The sequence below is a fragment of the Balaenoptera acutorostrata genome, chromosome 8 (genome assembly GCF_949987535.1).
Source record: "Balaenoptera acutorostrata chromosome 8, mBalAcu1.1, whole genome shotgun sequence".
In the NCBI taxonomy this organism is placed as follows: domain Eukaryota; kingdom Metazoa; phylum Chordata; class Mammalia; order Artiodactyla; family Balaenopteridae; genus Balaenoptera; species Balaenoptera acutorostrata.
Genome location: NC_080071.1, coordinates 12509994 through 12522167, shown reverse-complemented (window position 1 = coordinate 12522167; position 12174 = coordinate 12509994). Strand labels below are relative to the sequence as shown.

At 41.2% G+C, this 12174-nt stretch overlaps 1 protein-coding gene across 7 annotated transcripts in view; it reads right to left on the bottom strand.

Moving 5' to 3' along the window:
* LYPD6 (LY6/PLAUR domain containing 6) overlaps positions 1 to 12174 on the bottom strand; it is a 115606-nt gene that overhangs the window by 17654 nt on the left and 85778 nt on the right. For all 7 annotated transcript variants that reach the window (XM_007183041.2, XM_007183040.2, XM_007183044.2 and 4 more), the window contains 2 exons: positions 10568 to 10756; positions 2747 to 2845 (listed from right to left, as the gene is read on the bottom strand). In XM_007183041.2, the coding sequence (XP_007183103.1) occupies positions 2747 to 2845; positions 10568 to 10685 (217 nt within the window). In that variant the 5' untranslated portion in view covers positions 10686 to 10756. The remainder of the gene's footprint in view (positions 1 to 2746; positions 2846 to 10567; positions 10757 to 12174) is intronic.

The window sequence follows — 12174 nt, the reverse complement described above, 5'->3', positions numbered from 1 at the left end:
AAACTTGATTCCTATCTTTCACTGCATAATCCCCCAAAGGGTTTTTGGCATGGTGGTTCTGTGTCAAGAATCTCAAGGCATCGCTTTCCATTTATTCCTATAAATTTCAGGACAAAAAGATAAAAAAGGGGAGAAAAAAAGGGGAGGAGAAATTGTATAAAGACCTGAGATACTTCCAGGTGTCTGTACTTTAGAAGGATAGATTTTGACCTCGAAAGAACACATCAAGATGGAACTTCCTCATTTCCAGAGAAGAATTCAAGCAGAGTGCTATGGGTCCCTGTTTTCCCCTTGTGACAGAGGTAGACTTGTACACCTTCAGACATGAACTGGGTCTCTGTGAAATACAGCCCAAGGCCCAAGAGAGCACTAGTTCACAAAATCTCCTTTTCCTTTGTATCGTCTCTGCCAGGGCAATACTGAGAGAAGCGCTGTCACGTTTCCTGTACAGTAGCTCTAACCAGTGGCAGCAGCTTCAAAAGCTCATCTGCCAGCTTTGTCCCAGCAGGAACCAGCCCAAAGGTTATTGGCTACACAAGCAGATTATCCTGTTTTTGTCCAGAGTCACTGTTTACAGTGGTTCTCAAATTTTGCTGCATATTCGAACCACCCGGGGAGCTTTCAAAAATTCAAATGCCCGGCTGCACCCATACCATTTAAATATGAATCTCTGGGAATGGGCCCAGGCACCAGTGTTTTCACCTGTGATTTCAATGTGCCGCCAAGTTTGAGAAGCAGTGGTTTAATCAGGTCCGTCAGCAACCCACCCAAACGTTCACCCTGACGTGGTAATGTTAGAAAACACCGCTGATTCCGGAATGAGTGCATGACTGCAGAAAGCAACGTGGACGGAACTTCTCTTTGATTACCTGGATGGCTGGACACCTAGATTGTGAATAAGCCAATCATCAGTGTCTCCACATTTTTCTCTTCCCTGTGGTCTTTTGGGACCCTACCAACATCTCTACTCCTCAAAGTAAATAAGAAGAACCTAGATCATGAAGAACCTAGGGGTAAGATGGGAATAAAGACACAGACCTACTAGAGAATGGACTTGAGGATATGGGGAGGTGGAAGGGTGGGATGTGACAAAGTGAGAGAGTGGCATGGACATATATACACTACCAAACGTAAAATAGATAGCTAGTGGGAAGCAACCGCATAGCACAGGGTGATCAGCTCCTCACTTTGTGACCACCTGGAGGGGTGGGATAGGGAGGGTGGGAGGGAGGGAGATGCAAGAGGGAAGAGATATGGGAACATATGTATATGTATAACTGATTCACTTTGTTATAAAGCAGAGACTAACACACCATTGTAAAGCAATTATACTCCAATAAAGATGTTAAAAAAAAAAAAAAAGAACCTAGAAATGACAACAGTACGTTTTGCTTTCTGTGAGTGGGGAGAGGAGCTCCTAGCAGTTCTTGTCCCTGACTGTTCATTAGAATCACCTGGGCTGTTTAAACACACTGGTGCAGGGCCCTAACCTCAGAGATGTAGGCTCAGTTGGTCTAGAGCTGTGGTTCTTAATGCCTGGTCTCCAGACCAGCAGTATCTGCATCACTGTGGAATGCTTTAGAAATGCAAATACTCAGGCCCCATCTCAGACCTATAGGAAGAAGGGGGAAGGCAGAACTAGGGGCAGAAATCTGTATTTAAATAAGCCCTCCAGGGAATGATGGTCATGCCGAAGTTTGAGAACCACTGGTCTAGGTAGGACGCAGGTCCAGGTGGTTTTGAAAAGACCCACAGGTATTTCTCCTGGGCAGTCTGGGTGGAGACTCATGGGTTAAATAAATAGCACCAGATTAGGTAGCTGACACCTGTCCTTCACTGCAGTTTCCATGCTCTCCTGATGTCCAGTCCTCCAGGGGAAACAGAGTGCCTTCGCTGGGCTGAGTAGAAGAGCTCTTGCGTTACATTGAAAAACAACAGATTGGTGTTGGTGTGTTCAGTCATTTTAACAACTGAATTAGATCATCAGCGAAGCCCATCTAACTACATGCTCAAACATTTGTCAATAAAATATTCCATCCTATCACCTCCCCATCAAAATGAATTGACTTTCCTTCAAACACAAAACAGCCAATTAACAGTGACTCCATATCCAAATATAACCATCTTTTTTATTCAATAGGATAAAAGAGATCTGAACATGAATATGAAGCATCTACTTTATTTTGAAACGGGCCTTTGGGTCAAAATTTCATGATTTGCTTGGGCATTCATCTCATCCCTCAAAGAGAACTTAATAGTTTAAAAAGCTCAGGGTTTTTATTTGTGCGACGATGACATTGAGAATTCTAGCTTTCATGCAGTCTCGGGATAGAAGCCTCTGGCAAGATATGTAATAAATGGGATCTTTATATGAATGAACAGCAACTCATATTTTTACTTAAAGGAAGTTACTAGGCAATGACTAATGCTTCGAAGAGTGGATTACAGGCTGGTTGTTCTCTTCTTATCCGGCATTTGTTGGGCCTGGGGGTGAGAAGTACCACTCACCTCTTTTGGAGCTCCAACGATGCTTCATAAGAAAGGGGGCAAGTCTATGGATCAGTTTATGTCTCTGACAATGTTTGATGATAAGGTACTGATGTGGCGTAGAAGATCTACTAACAGCCTTAGACAAGAGAAGTGGTTGAGATTGCAAGCATGCCTCTCTCTATACACGCATCATAGTCAACAGGCCATTCACTTGTGGACAGCTCTGGGCAGCCCAATGTGTCTACTGAGCGTTTACCTCGAGGGCAGTAGATGTCTGGAGCCCATCGGTTGCACTCATAATTGTCTGCTGCCTTTTCGCAGGTGAAACACTTAAATCCACCAGGATATGGTGTGGCTACAAAAAAAAAAAAATCAAGAGAAAAGATTAATTTTTTAGACTGAGCACAGAATCCTGCATGGTGAAGTGAGACGTTTTTATTTTTTAAAAAGGATTCTCAAAATAGCCTGGCAGTTTCTTAAAAAACTAAACATGCAACTATCCTAGCACTCTGCAGCTGCACTCTTGGGCATTTATCCCTGAGAAATGAAAACCTACATTCACACAAAAATCTGTACACAAATGTTTACAGCAACTGTATCTGTAACATCCCCAAACTGGAAACAACCCAGATGTCCTTCAATGGGTGAAGGTTAAACAAACCATGGTACATCCATACCATGGAACACTAGTCAGCAATAAAAATGAATTTTTAATACATTTAACAACCTGGATGAATTTCCAGGAAGTTGTCCTGAGTGAAAGAAGTCAGTCCCAAAAGGTTATATACTGTATGATTCCATTTGTGTGACATTTTTTTTTTTTTTAATGAGGATCTTGAATCAGATGCGTATGTTTGATTGATTGATTGATTGATTGATTTTGGCTGTGTTGGGTCTTCGTTTCTGTGCGAGGGCTCTCTCCAGTTGCGGCAAGCGGGGGCCACTCTTCATCGCGATGCGCGGGCCTCTCACCGCCGCGGCCTCTCTCGCCGCGGAGCACAGGCTCCAGACGCGCAGGCTCAGCAGTTGTGGCTCACGGGCCCAGCCGCTCTGCGGCATGTGGGATCTTCCCAGGCCAGGGCTCGAACCCGTGTCCCCTGCATTAGCAGGCAGACTCTCAACCACTGCGCCACCAGGGAAGCCCCTGTGTGACATTTTTTAAATGAGAAAATTTTAGAAATGGAGGAGGTATTAGGGGTTGCCAGGGGTTGCGGTTGCCAGGCAGTGGGGGGAGAGTCAGAGGGACATGGGTGTGAGGCCAACAGGAGGAATCCTTGTGCTATTGAAACCGTTTAGTGTCTAGATTTGGTGATGGATACACAAACCTACATGTGATAAAATTATGTAGAACTAAATATACACACACACACACACACAGAGTCACACACAAATGAACACAAGTAAAACGGGGGAAGTCTGAATAAGACCGGTAGACTAATGTATCAGTGTCAATAACCTGGTTGTGATATTATTCCACAGTTTTAAAAAATGCTACCATTGGGGGAAACTGGGTAAAGTACATGTGGAATCTCTGAATATTATTTCTTACAACTGCTGATGAATCTACAATAATCTCAATAAAAATGTCAATTAAAAAAAGGCACTCTGGATTTCCTATGATTTACTTTTATGTGTCAACTTCTGTAGACATATCACCGTGTAAATAAATATAAATATTAGGTTCAATCATTAAAAATTTCTTGATGCTTGATCATTTCTTACCTACAAAATTTCTTTGGTTCAATCTGATAATTTTATCTGGTTGGACCTGATATGGTTAAGAATCTCAGCAGATAGCAAATATCAGCTAAGAGTCTTCATTGCTAAGATACATGCTGCCTGTGCAGAGGTGAACCTCCTAAGGGGCCCCGGGGGCCCATGGCCAATGTCACGGGGCAGAGTGCTAAGGGCACATGGGGATGTTCCAGGAAGCTGCTCCTATCTATCCCCTCCATTCCCCACTCCTGAGCTGCCTCTTCCTGCCTTCTGAAGGGATGGTCCTCCAGGTACTTGTATTCTTTGCCTTGCATTTGTGTTCAGGCGGGATGCATCCTTGGGAGTCAGGTTCTGGAGAGTGCCCAGCACACCAGGGTCTCCTTGGTAATTAAGGACCAGGATCCAAAAGGAATGTCTGGCCAGGCCATCTCTGTCCTTTTCCCTGATGTACTTTCACTTGGTGCTTAGTTTTAATCATTTGCTTGCTTTGTTGCTTAGAGTTTCGCCTTTCACAGACAGAACTTGTGTGTGTGTGTGTGTGTGTGTGTGTGTGTTAATCTGTAAAACTACCTGGCCTCTTTGAAAGCTGCAAACACACAAACACTTCATCTGCAGGAGCCAACTGTTCTCCCTCGCAGATGGCTGAGCCTGCATGTCCCACTGGCGGAAATAATCATCTCACGGTAAATTACTTAGCCCACATGGAACCAATTAAGTATGTTATCAAAAATAAATGAAGAAGGAGGCAGCAGCTTAAGGCCAGAATTATGGGTCAGATATAACTTTGATTTTCACCTTGCTTAGAATAGCTGCCCATCTTAGCATTTGCTTGTAATATTTCACAGAGCTGACTCTGACAATATCCAATAACCTAACATGATCAAAGGTCATAAACTGTCTGAAAAAGACAGGTAACTGAAACTTTTAATGGGCCCATTTGAGAGTTCTATGTTCCTCCTAGTGGCTGGTGACTCAAGTTCATAAACAGAATGAGGCTGAGAGCAAGGATCCTCTTAAAAACGAGGGATGGAAAGCAACCTAGGCATAGCCATCCAACGACTGCATTCCCAATGAGGAAAATTCGCTCTGGTTCAACATGCTCTATCATGTAATTATAATAAACAGAAATCAACTATTTTGTAAAACTAAACATAGAAAATTTTTATGTCTTCACATCCCACTGCCTAGATAGGTGGGTTTTACTCGAGTTAAAGATTCCAGTTTAGGTAAGTACATGCCTGAAGAATTTTAAAAAATAGGTTCTCGGACTTCTCTGGTGGTTCAGCGGCTAAGACGCCGCGCTTCCAATGCAGGGGGCACAGGTGTGATACCTGGTTGGGGAACTAAGATCCCGCATGCCGCACCCGACCAAAATAAATAAATAAATAAATAAATAAATAAATAAATAAATAAATAAATAGGTCCTCATATTCCAAAGGCATTCAATACTCTTACAGACATTTTAAGTAGATTATTTTTATAAATACCATTATTAAAAACCATACAATATATTTTAGGAAATTATCCTGATTGGATACATAAAAAATAGTTTCACTATCCACTTTAAATGAATATATAAATAAGTGTAAAAGACAGAACTTTAAAATAGTTTGTAAGATTTGAAGTAGAATTATTAAAGCAGGAATTTTGAAAAAAGATGTAAATAATTTGTTAAAGAACAGCATTTCTCAAAAAATGATTGTATTCACTAAGGTTTATGACGGCAAGCTAACCATAATACTTCAGCTTGTGTGATTAATTCACTAGAGTATCCAATTTTATCTGTCTGTCACTGCAGCCAGTAAAACTTTTAGCTGGAATGTTGGATTAGCTATTCCTGGAAACTTTCCCATCAAAGAGATAAATTAAGAACTTTGAATGAAGATTGACGATCCAGCTGTTCCAAGAATAAACTTATTGAAAGCCTAGCACTAGTAAGTTGTAGTGTTCCCAAATTTGGATTAATAGACTCTTCAAAATTATCTTTTGCAAGACTAGTGACATATTAAATGAAATACTGCCATTTCTTATACAAGTAGGCCTGGACTCTGAAATCAACTCAAAGTGTGTCAAAATTAAAACAGGAATATGAGCTAAAACACTATGGTAGCAAAATGAAGCTCTGTTTAAAATCATATCTCTGAATGTGTTTATCAGCATGTATCATTGCCAATTAACCAAATGATCTCCTTTTCAGTGAGTTTTATTTTTAAATCCACAACTTCATATCTGTTGCGTTCTCAACAATGACAGTCTAATATTTGCTTACAGGAACTTGTATTTACACCTTGGCAGGTAGTACTGATCAGTGCATAATCAAACCCTTTTCAGAGACAAATCTCTGAAAACAGACTCAGCTTTCAGTCGAAATTACAGCACAATACCAAGTAATGGTCAAACTCCCCCCTCTGGAAATATTTAGCTAATAAACAAGGTCTTCAGGTGAACAACTATCTCCAGTAACTTGCTAACTGATACTGAATCTGATAAAGAAGTTTTTTTTAAAAGGACGGAAAGAGGTTTCTAAGCGATGTGCAGTTTTCTTCTTTGTTACTTCAAAGCATTACAGAGCAAGTAGGGTTTCAAATCATTGTGGCCCCAGCTGCGAATGAATCTAATTTGGCTCTTGATCACAGAGTTAATAAGCTTAGTACTCTGTATTTCAGGGCATAAGTCCTTGGTCCCTCAAGAGAAGGTTATTGTAAAGAAAAAAAGAAAAGCCAAAGTGCCCAGTTACTTCCTGTAATATAATCTGTCCATTAACTCTCCTGGTCAGCCATGGTTCAACCGACCATAATTCATTTGTAAGGCATCGGAAAAGATTTCGTCTTTGTTTCCATCCCTTGGAACTTTTGCCTGGACAAAGGCCTTCAGTTACCAAAACCGTGGTGAGAAGAGAATCTTGTTTTGAACCGTATGCTGATGCGTAATGCATCCAAACTTTCTTTTTTTTCATTCTTGCCAAATTAATTTCCATTGTTTTTGGAAACTGGATGCAAATACAAAATTTCTAGAAATCTAATAAATTGATGTTCTCAGTCCACTAGGCAACAACATATTGTCAGTATAATTTTAATACCATGAACATATTTCCGATAGAAATGCATTTCCTGATACCTTTCTAGAAAGTCCCCTCACTCCCTAAGACTTACATAGTGTAGAATTATGGGAAAACTTCGTTGGCTCACTATCTGGGCATAAACAAGCCCCCTGTAGAGAGATAGCTCTTTGGTCCACATAATTAAGGAAAGACTCAGAATATGCAACCAGAGGAAAACTGAACTTCCCAGGAAAGGTTTCTATTACAAGGAATGAAAAGGAGGCCAAGAACATGTTGAAGTCACTTAGGATGTTAAATTCTGCTATCTTGTATGAGGTCTAACAACCAAATAAGTAGCTTCATGTCTCTTAATACAAACTCCTGCTTCGAAGGTTTTTATTAGGCTTTGGTACTTTAATCATGGGCTAGGAAGAAATTCATCATTTTTCACATGAAAAAGAAAAAATATCCATACACATGATAGAAAAGAATCTTATTGAGGACAGTGCCTCAGGTTTGAAAGCCATAAAGTTTATTTCTTTTAAAGGCTTAGAAACTTCAAAGATTAGGGAACCAGAGAGCAAAGGAGATTAGTCATGGGAGGCTGAACTTTCCCAAACCGGGTTCCAATTTCATCCCACTTGTTATCTCTGAGGGCTGTTCGGGGCCCAGGAGAAATGAGTTTATGTTCGTCTGCTGTGGAAAACTTGTGTATCTTCTCACATCTCCGGCATCACCGCGTTTCTCCTTGGGCAGGTTCTGAGCAGTATCTAATATTAATGGAATCTGGCTCACTCGCCGACCCCAGGAAAGCTGTTTGTGTCTCCATCTACAAAGTGAGGTGACTATATTAATAATTCAAAATCAAAATAATCCCATGTTTCCTTCATGTATTTTTTGTGGTCTATGTTCTACAGAAACCTGCTTATTTGTGGAGAGATCACTTCATCTAAACATAGTCTACTGGGTGCTGCTCAAGGGCAGACGACCATGACCGTTTTAAAAATCAAAGTGTAAAAACAAGCAAGCAACACCAAAAACTTCTGAAATAGTGCAGGGAAATGTGAAGTTAACTCTGCTTTAAAGTGGTCAGAACAAACAAAGCTCTGGCCAAGTAGGAACCATGGACAGGAACTTGAATCCTGCAAGAACTTATATTCCTTGGGGCCAGTTATGGAGACTCTGAAAGAGAACTCAACCCAGACCTGCTGGTGAATCATCTACATACCACACAGTTTAGGAACAACTGCGTCTACCCTTCTCTATATTCCAAAATCCCATCAGAATACTCCATCAATTCTTTATTTACAGTGAGCTCTCTTTAACCAGGCCATGGCTCTATTTAATCAACATAGGTCACATGAATGGAACTTTTCCATCAATTTCTAAAGATTGCCCCTCCGGCCTGGCAGAGCTCACCCTTCAAAGATCCCATTCTGAAATGGACTTTCCAAATAGAGGTCCACTCAACGCCAGCACTGACCCACCATACCCCTGGGGCAGAAGCAGAGTGTGTTTGTTTTGTTCTTGGTCACTTAAATCCACCCCTCTTAATTTTCCTTTCCACCCTGCGTGTACAATCACAGCCTCAGAGAAGGCCAGGTGTGGGTCTGTTTTGAGGCCCAGTGACTTCTGAGTCTGTCACTGAAGCGGACAAAGAATTCCGCAGAAGCTGAAAGTCCTGGCAAACAAACCCAAGAGACTGAAACCTAGGTTTTTGTTCACCAACTGTAATAAAAAAGCATGGTTGTTTGGAGAAAAGAACAAAATGCAATCTTAGAAAACAGAGAAACTATCAAAGCACCTTCTTTTCATGAATGTTACTAAAATAAACTGCCCTGCAAAAACAAGCAGCCAGATAAGCTTTCCATACAACTAACCAGTAGGCACCAGCCTATACTGGTGAGAGCGTACAACAGCAATAAGTCTAAAGCAACTATTGGCTGCCGGTTAAAAGTATATCTGGATTTTAAAAATTACTGATGTACCTTCAGTATCCTCAGTTTACTGTCTGAGCCAATTAGCACAACATCGTAAGTAACAGGCATCTGATTGTCTGTTATGTATGTGCCTAGCATTTTACAGATACTATTTCTAGTCCACAAAACAATGCTATAGGGTATGTATCATTTTAACCATGTTAGAAATGTAGAAATCAACACTTTAAAGATTCCCCTAACATGTATTGAGCATTTCCTATGGCTCACAGTGCTAAGTGCTTTGTATGCGTTCTTTTATTTAATCTTCACAAAGTTAGGGAACTTATTTCAAGTCAGAAGGCTATGAAGCAGCTGAGGGAGGTCCTAACCCGAGGTCAGGTAGATTCCAAGCCCCTGTGCACTCCTTGGACCACCTCTCATTCAACCAGAACACGGAGACGTTAAATATTCTAACCATGTGGCATTGAAGGAGTCCAGGTGACTGTCTCCACCTTGTAGATTGCAAGATCCTCAAAAGCAAGGACTATGGTTGATTTGCCTTTACATTTTTCACTCCGATCACAATGCTTGACACACAGTAGAGGCTCAAAAATGTTTGTCGAACAGAACATTTCAAAAGAGTAATGCACCTCGGGGCGAATGCTAAAGGTCAGCCCACGCACTACATACCCAGCTCAGGGGCATTCCAGCAGAGAATCAAGCAAAAGTAAAAGAGATGAGATAAATACAGAGATGGTGACCAGTAGAGAAGGAAAGCTGCTGTGTTTCCCGAAGTGTGATCCTTAGAATATCGGCAACAGCGGAAGCACCTGAAATTCTTGCTGAAAGCAAAAATCCATGGGGACCACCCAGATGGATGCAGTCAGACACTCCAGGGAAGGGACCTGGGACACACATCATTATATTCTCCCAAGATAATTCTTAAACACAGGAAACTGAAAGGGATAGGGAATAGGAAGTGGCGGGAGGCAATTATGCTGAAACTGAGAATTAGATGCACAGACAGGAAGGCCAGCTATTATCTTGCTTATAAAGGCCTGATCTTTTACAAACACCTTCCTCCCGGGACTTGTTGGTTGACTTTGATAACTGACCGAGGGCTGGCAGAGTCAGAGGGAAGGGTGTTCAGAATCAGAGCGACCGAGGGTACAGGGAACAGAGAAAACAAGCCTAATAATTCACCTTCGAATACAAACACCCTGTAAAAAAAGGGGGGGGGGGGTGAAACACAACGCATGTTTTTGTCGCATGTGCGCCCCCCTGCAATTAAATCACCGGGTTTCCCCTGAGTGGAAGGCTGCCTCCTGCCGGCCATTTTTCAACTTTCAAATCTTATTGGGAGTCAAGTGACATTTCTGCAGCGAAGAGAATGGCGTCTTACTTGAAGGGTGGAGGTAGATTATGTCTTTGACGGTGAAGTCTCGGGACTGAGCAGCTTTCAGACAATCAGCCAGCAGACTCAGGAGCAGGAGCCAGGCCAGGGCAGGGCCAGCTTCCATGGCAGACCGAGGCGTCACTCATCCAGGGGGCCCGGGAGCGGGGACTTGGGACGTCGGAAGAGGACTTGCACCTGAAATACGAAGCCAGAGTCATGTCAGTGTCCAACTCGGGAAAGCCACAGAGACTCGGCCCAGCTCCTGTGACGGCGGGATGAGCTGGGGAGAAACAGGGAGCCGAGGGCACAAGGAAGTGGGTAGACATGGAGAGAAACTTTACAGACTGTAATTTTAGAGTACTTAGAAAATTTCAACCCAAATCCATTCTTAATTAGGTTGCTAAAGCTCCACTGCTAGCAGTCCCCCCTAACATCCAGCAGAGACGGTATCAAGAAAGATTGAATTTTAATGAAACGCAGCTATTTTTGCCAGGAGGAAAGGGGCTGGCTGCCAGAATGCAACAATAAATAAGTCAGGTGCAGAAGCTCAGAAGCATTTCCTTGATACCAGCGAACGCCAGGTATGAGAGTGCAGCCTTACTGGGTCATGCTGTACAGGCTAGACTTTCAGATTTGGAAAAAAAAAAGGGATATGTAAGTAAACTGGCCTCTCGTGAACCAAGATATGTCTGTATAGCTCAAAATCTCCTTAACATAACTAACATTATTGGCTGTGTACTGTTGAAGTTCTTTATATATATATATATATATGTATATATCAGGTAATTCTCCTCATAACCCTATGAGGTAGGCACTGTTATCATTCCATTGTGAGTAAACTGAAGTCCAGCAAATACATAGAGGAGTTGATTTAAACCCAGGCAGTCTGGCCACTGAGGCCACACTTAATGGTGATACTATGTTCTTCCAAAGACTGAGTCAAGGTATATAAACAAAACCTGAAGAAATGAGATCAAGGTGTCACTGTAACACTAAGCAGTCATCATTCTATCCTTTATTTGGACTCTGCCCTTTTCAATTAAAACTGAGAGCAATAAAATTTTACTAGGGTTGAATTGTCCAGCTTACTTAGAATGTAGATATATATCTTAATTTATATGCGTTGTTCGCTTGCCGTCTTATTGCTTTTCTATAGAGTCTGTTCCTCGTGTTCTATTTTCCGAATACCATCATTCTAGCACCCATGCAGGGGGTCAAGTTAGATATTCACTTTATTTTAAACTGGCTAAAAAAACGTAATTTGGACATTTTGTTTACAAAATTTTAATACAAATATTCAATGGCATTTTTAAAACAGCATAATAAGATAATCCTAAAATTTTGCTGTCAAAACAAACAGACCAAGAGTAAATATATTACAAATCACAATCAATAGAGAAAATCAATATCAGACTAATCAGATATTAGAACACAGTACAGAGTAATATTATTCAAAACAGGATGATAGAAAGTATAAAAAAGAATTCAGAAAATGAAACACTCCAAGGAGCTCTGACATAGAGCTATTTCATGATACAAGCAATTTTTCAAAATTACAGAACAGGAAAATATTAAATAATAGTAAGATAACTTTATTAAAAATTGTGAAAAGA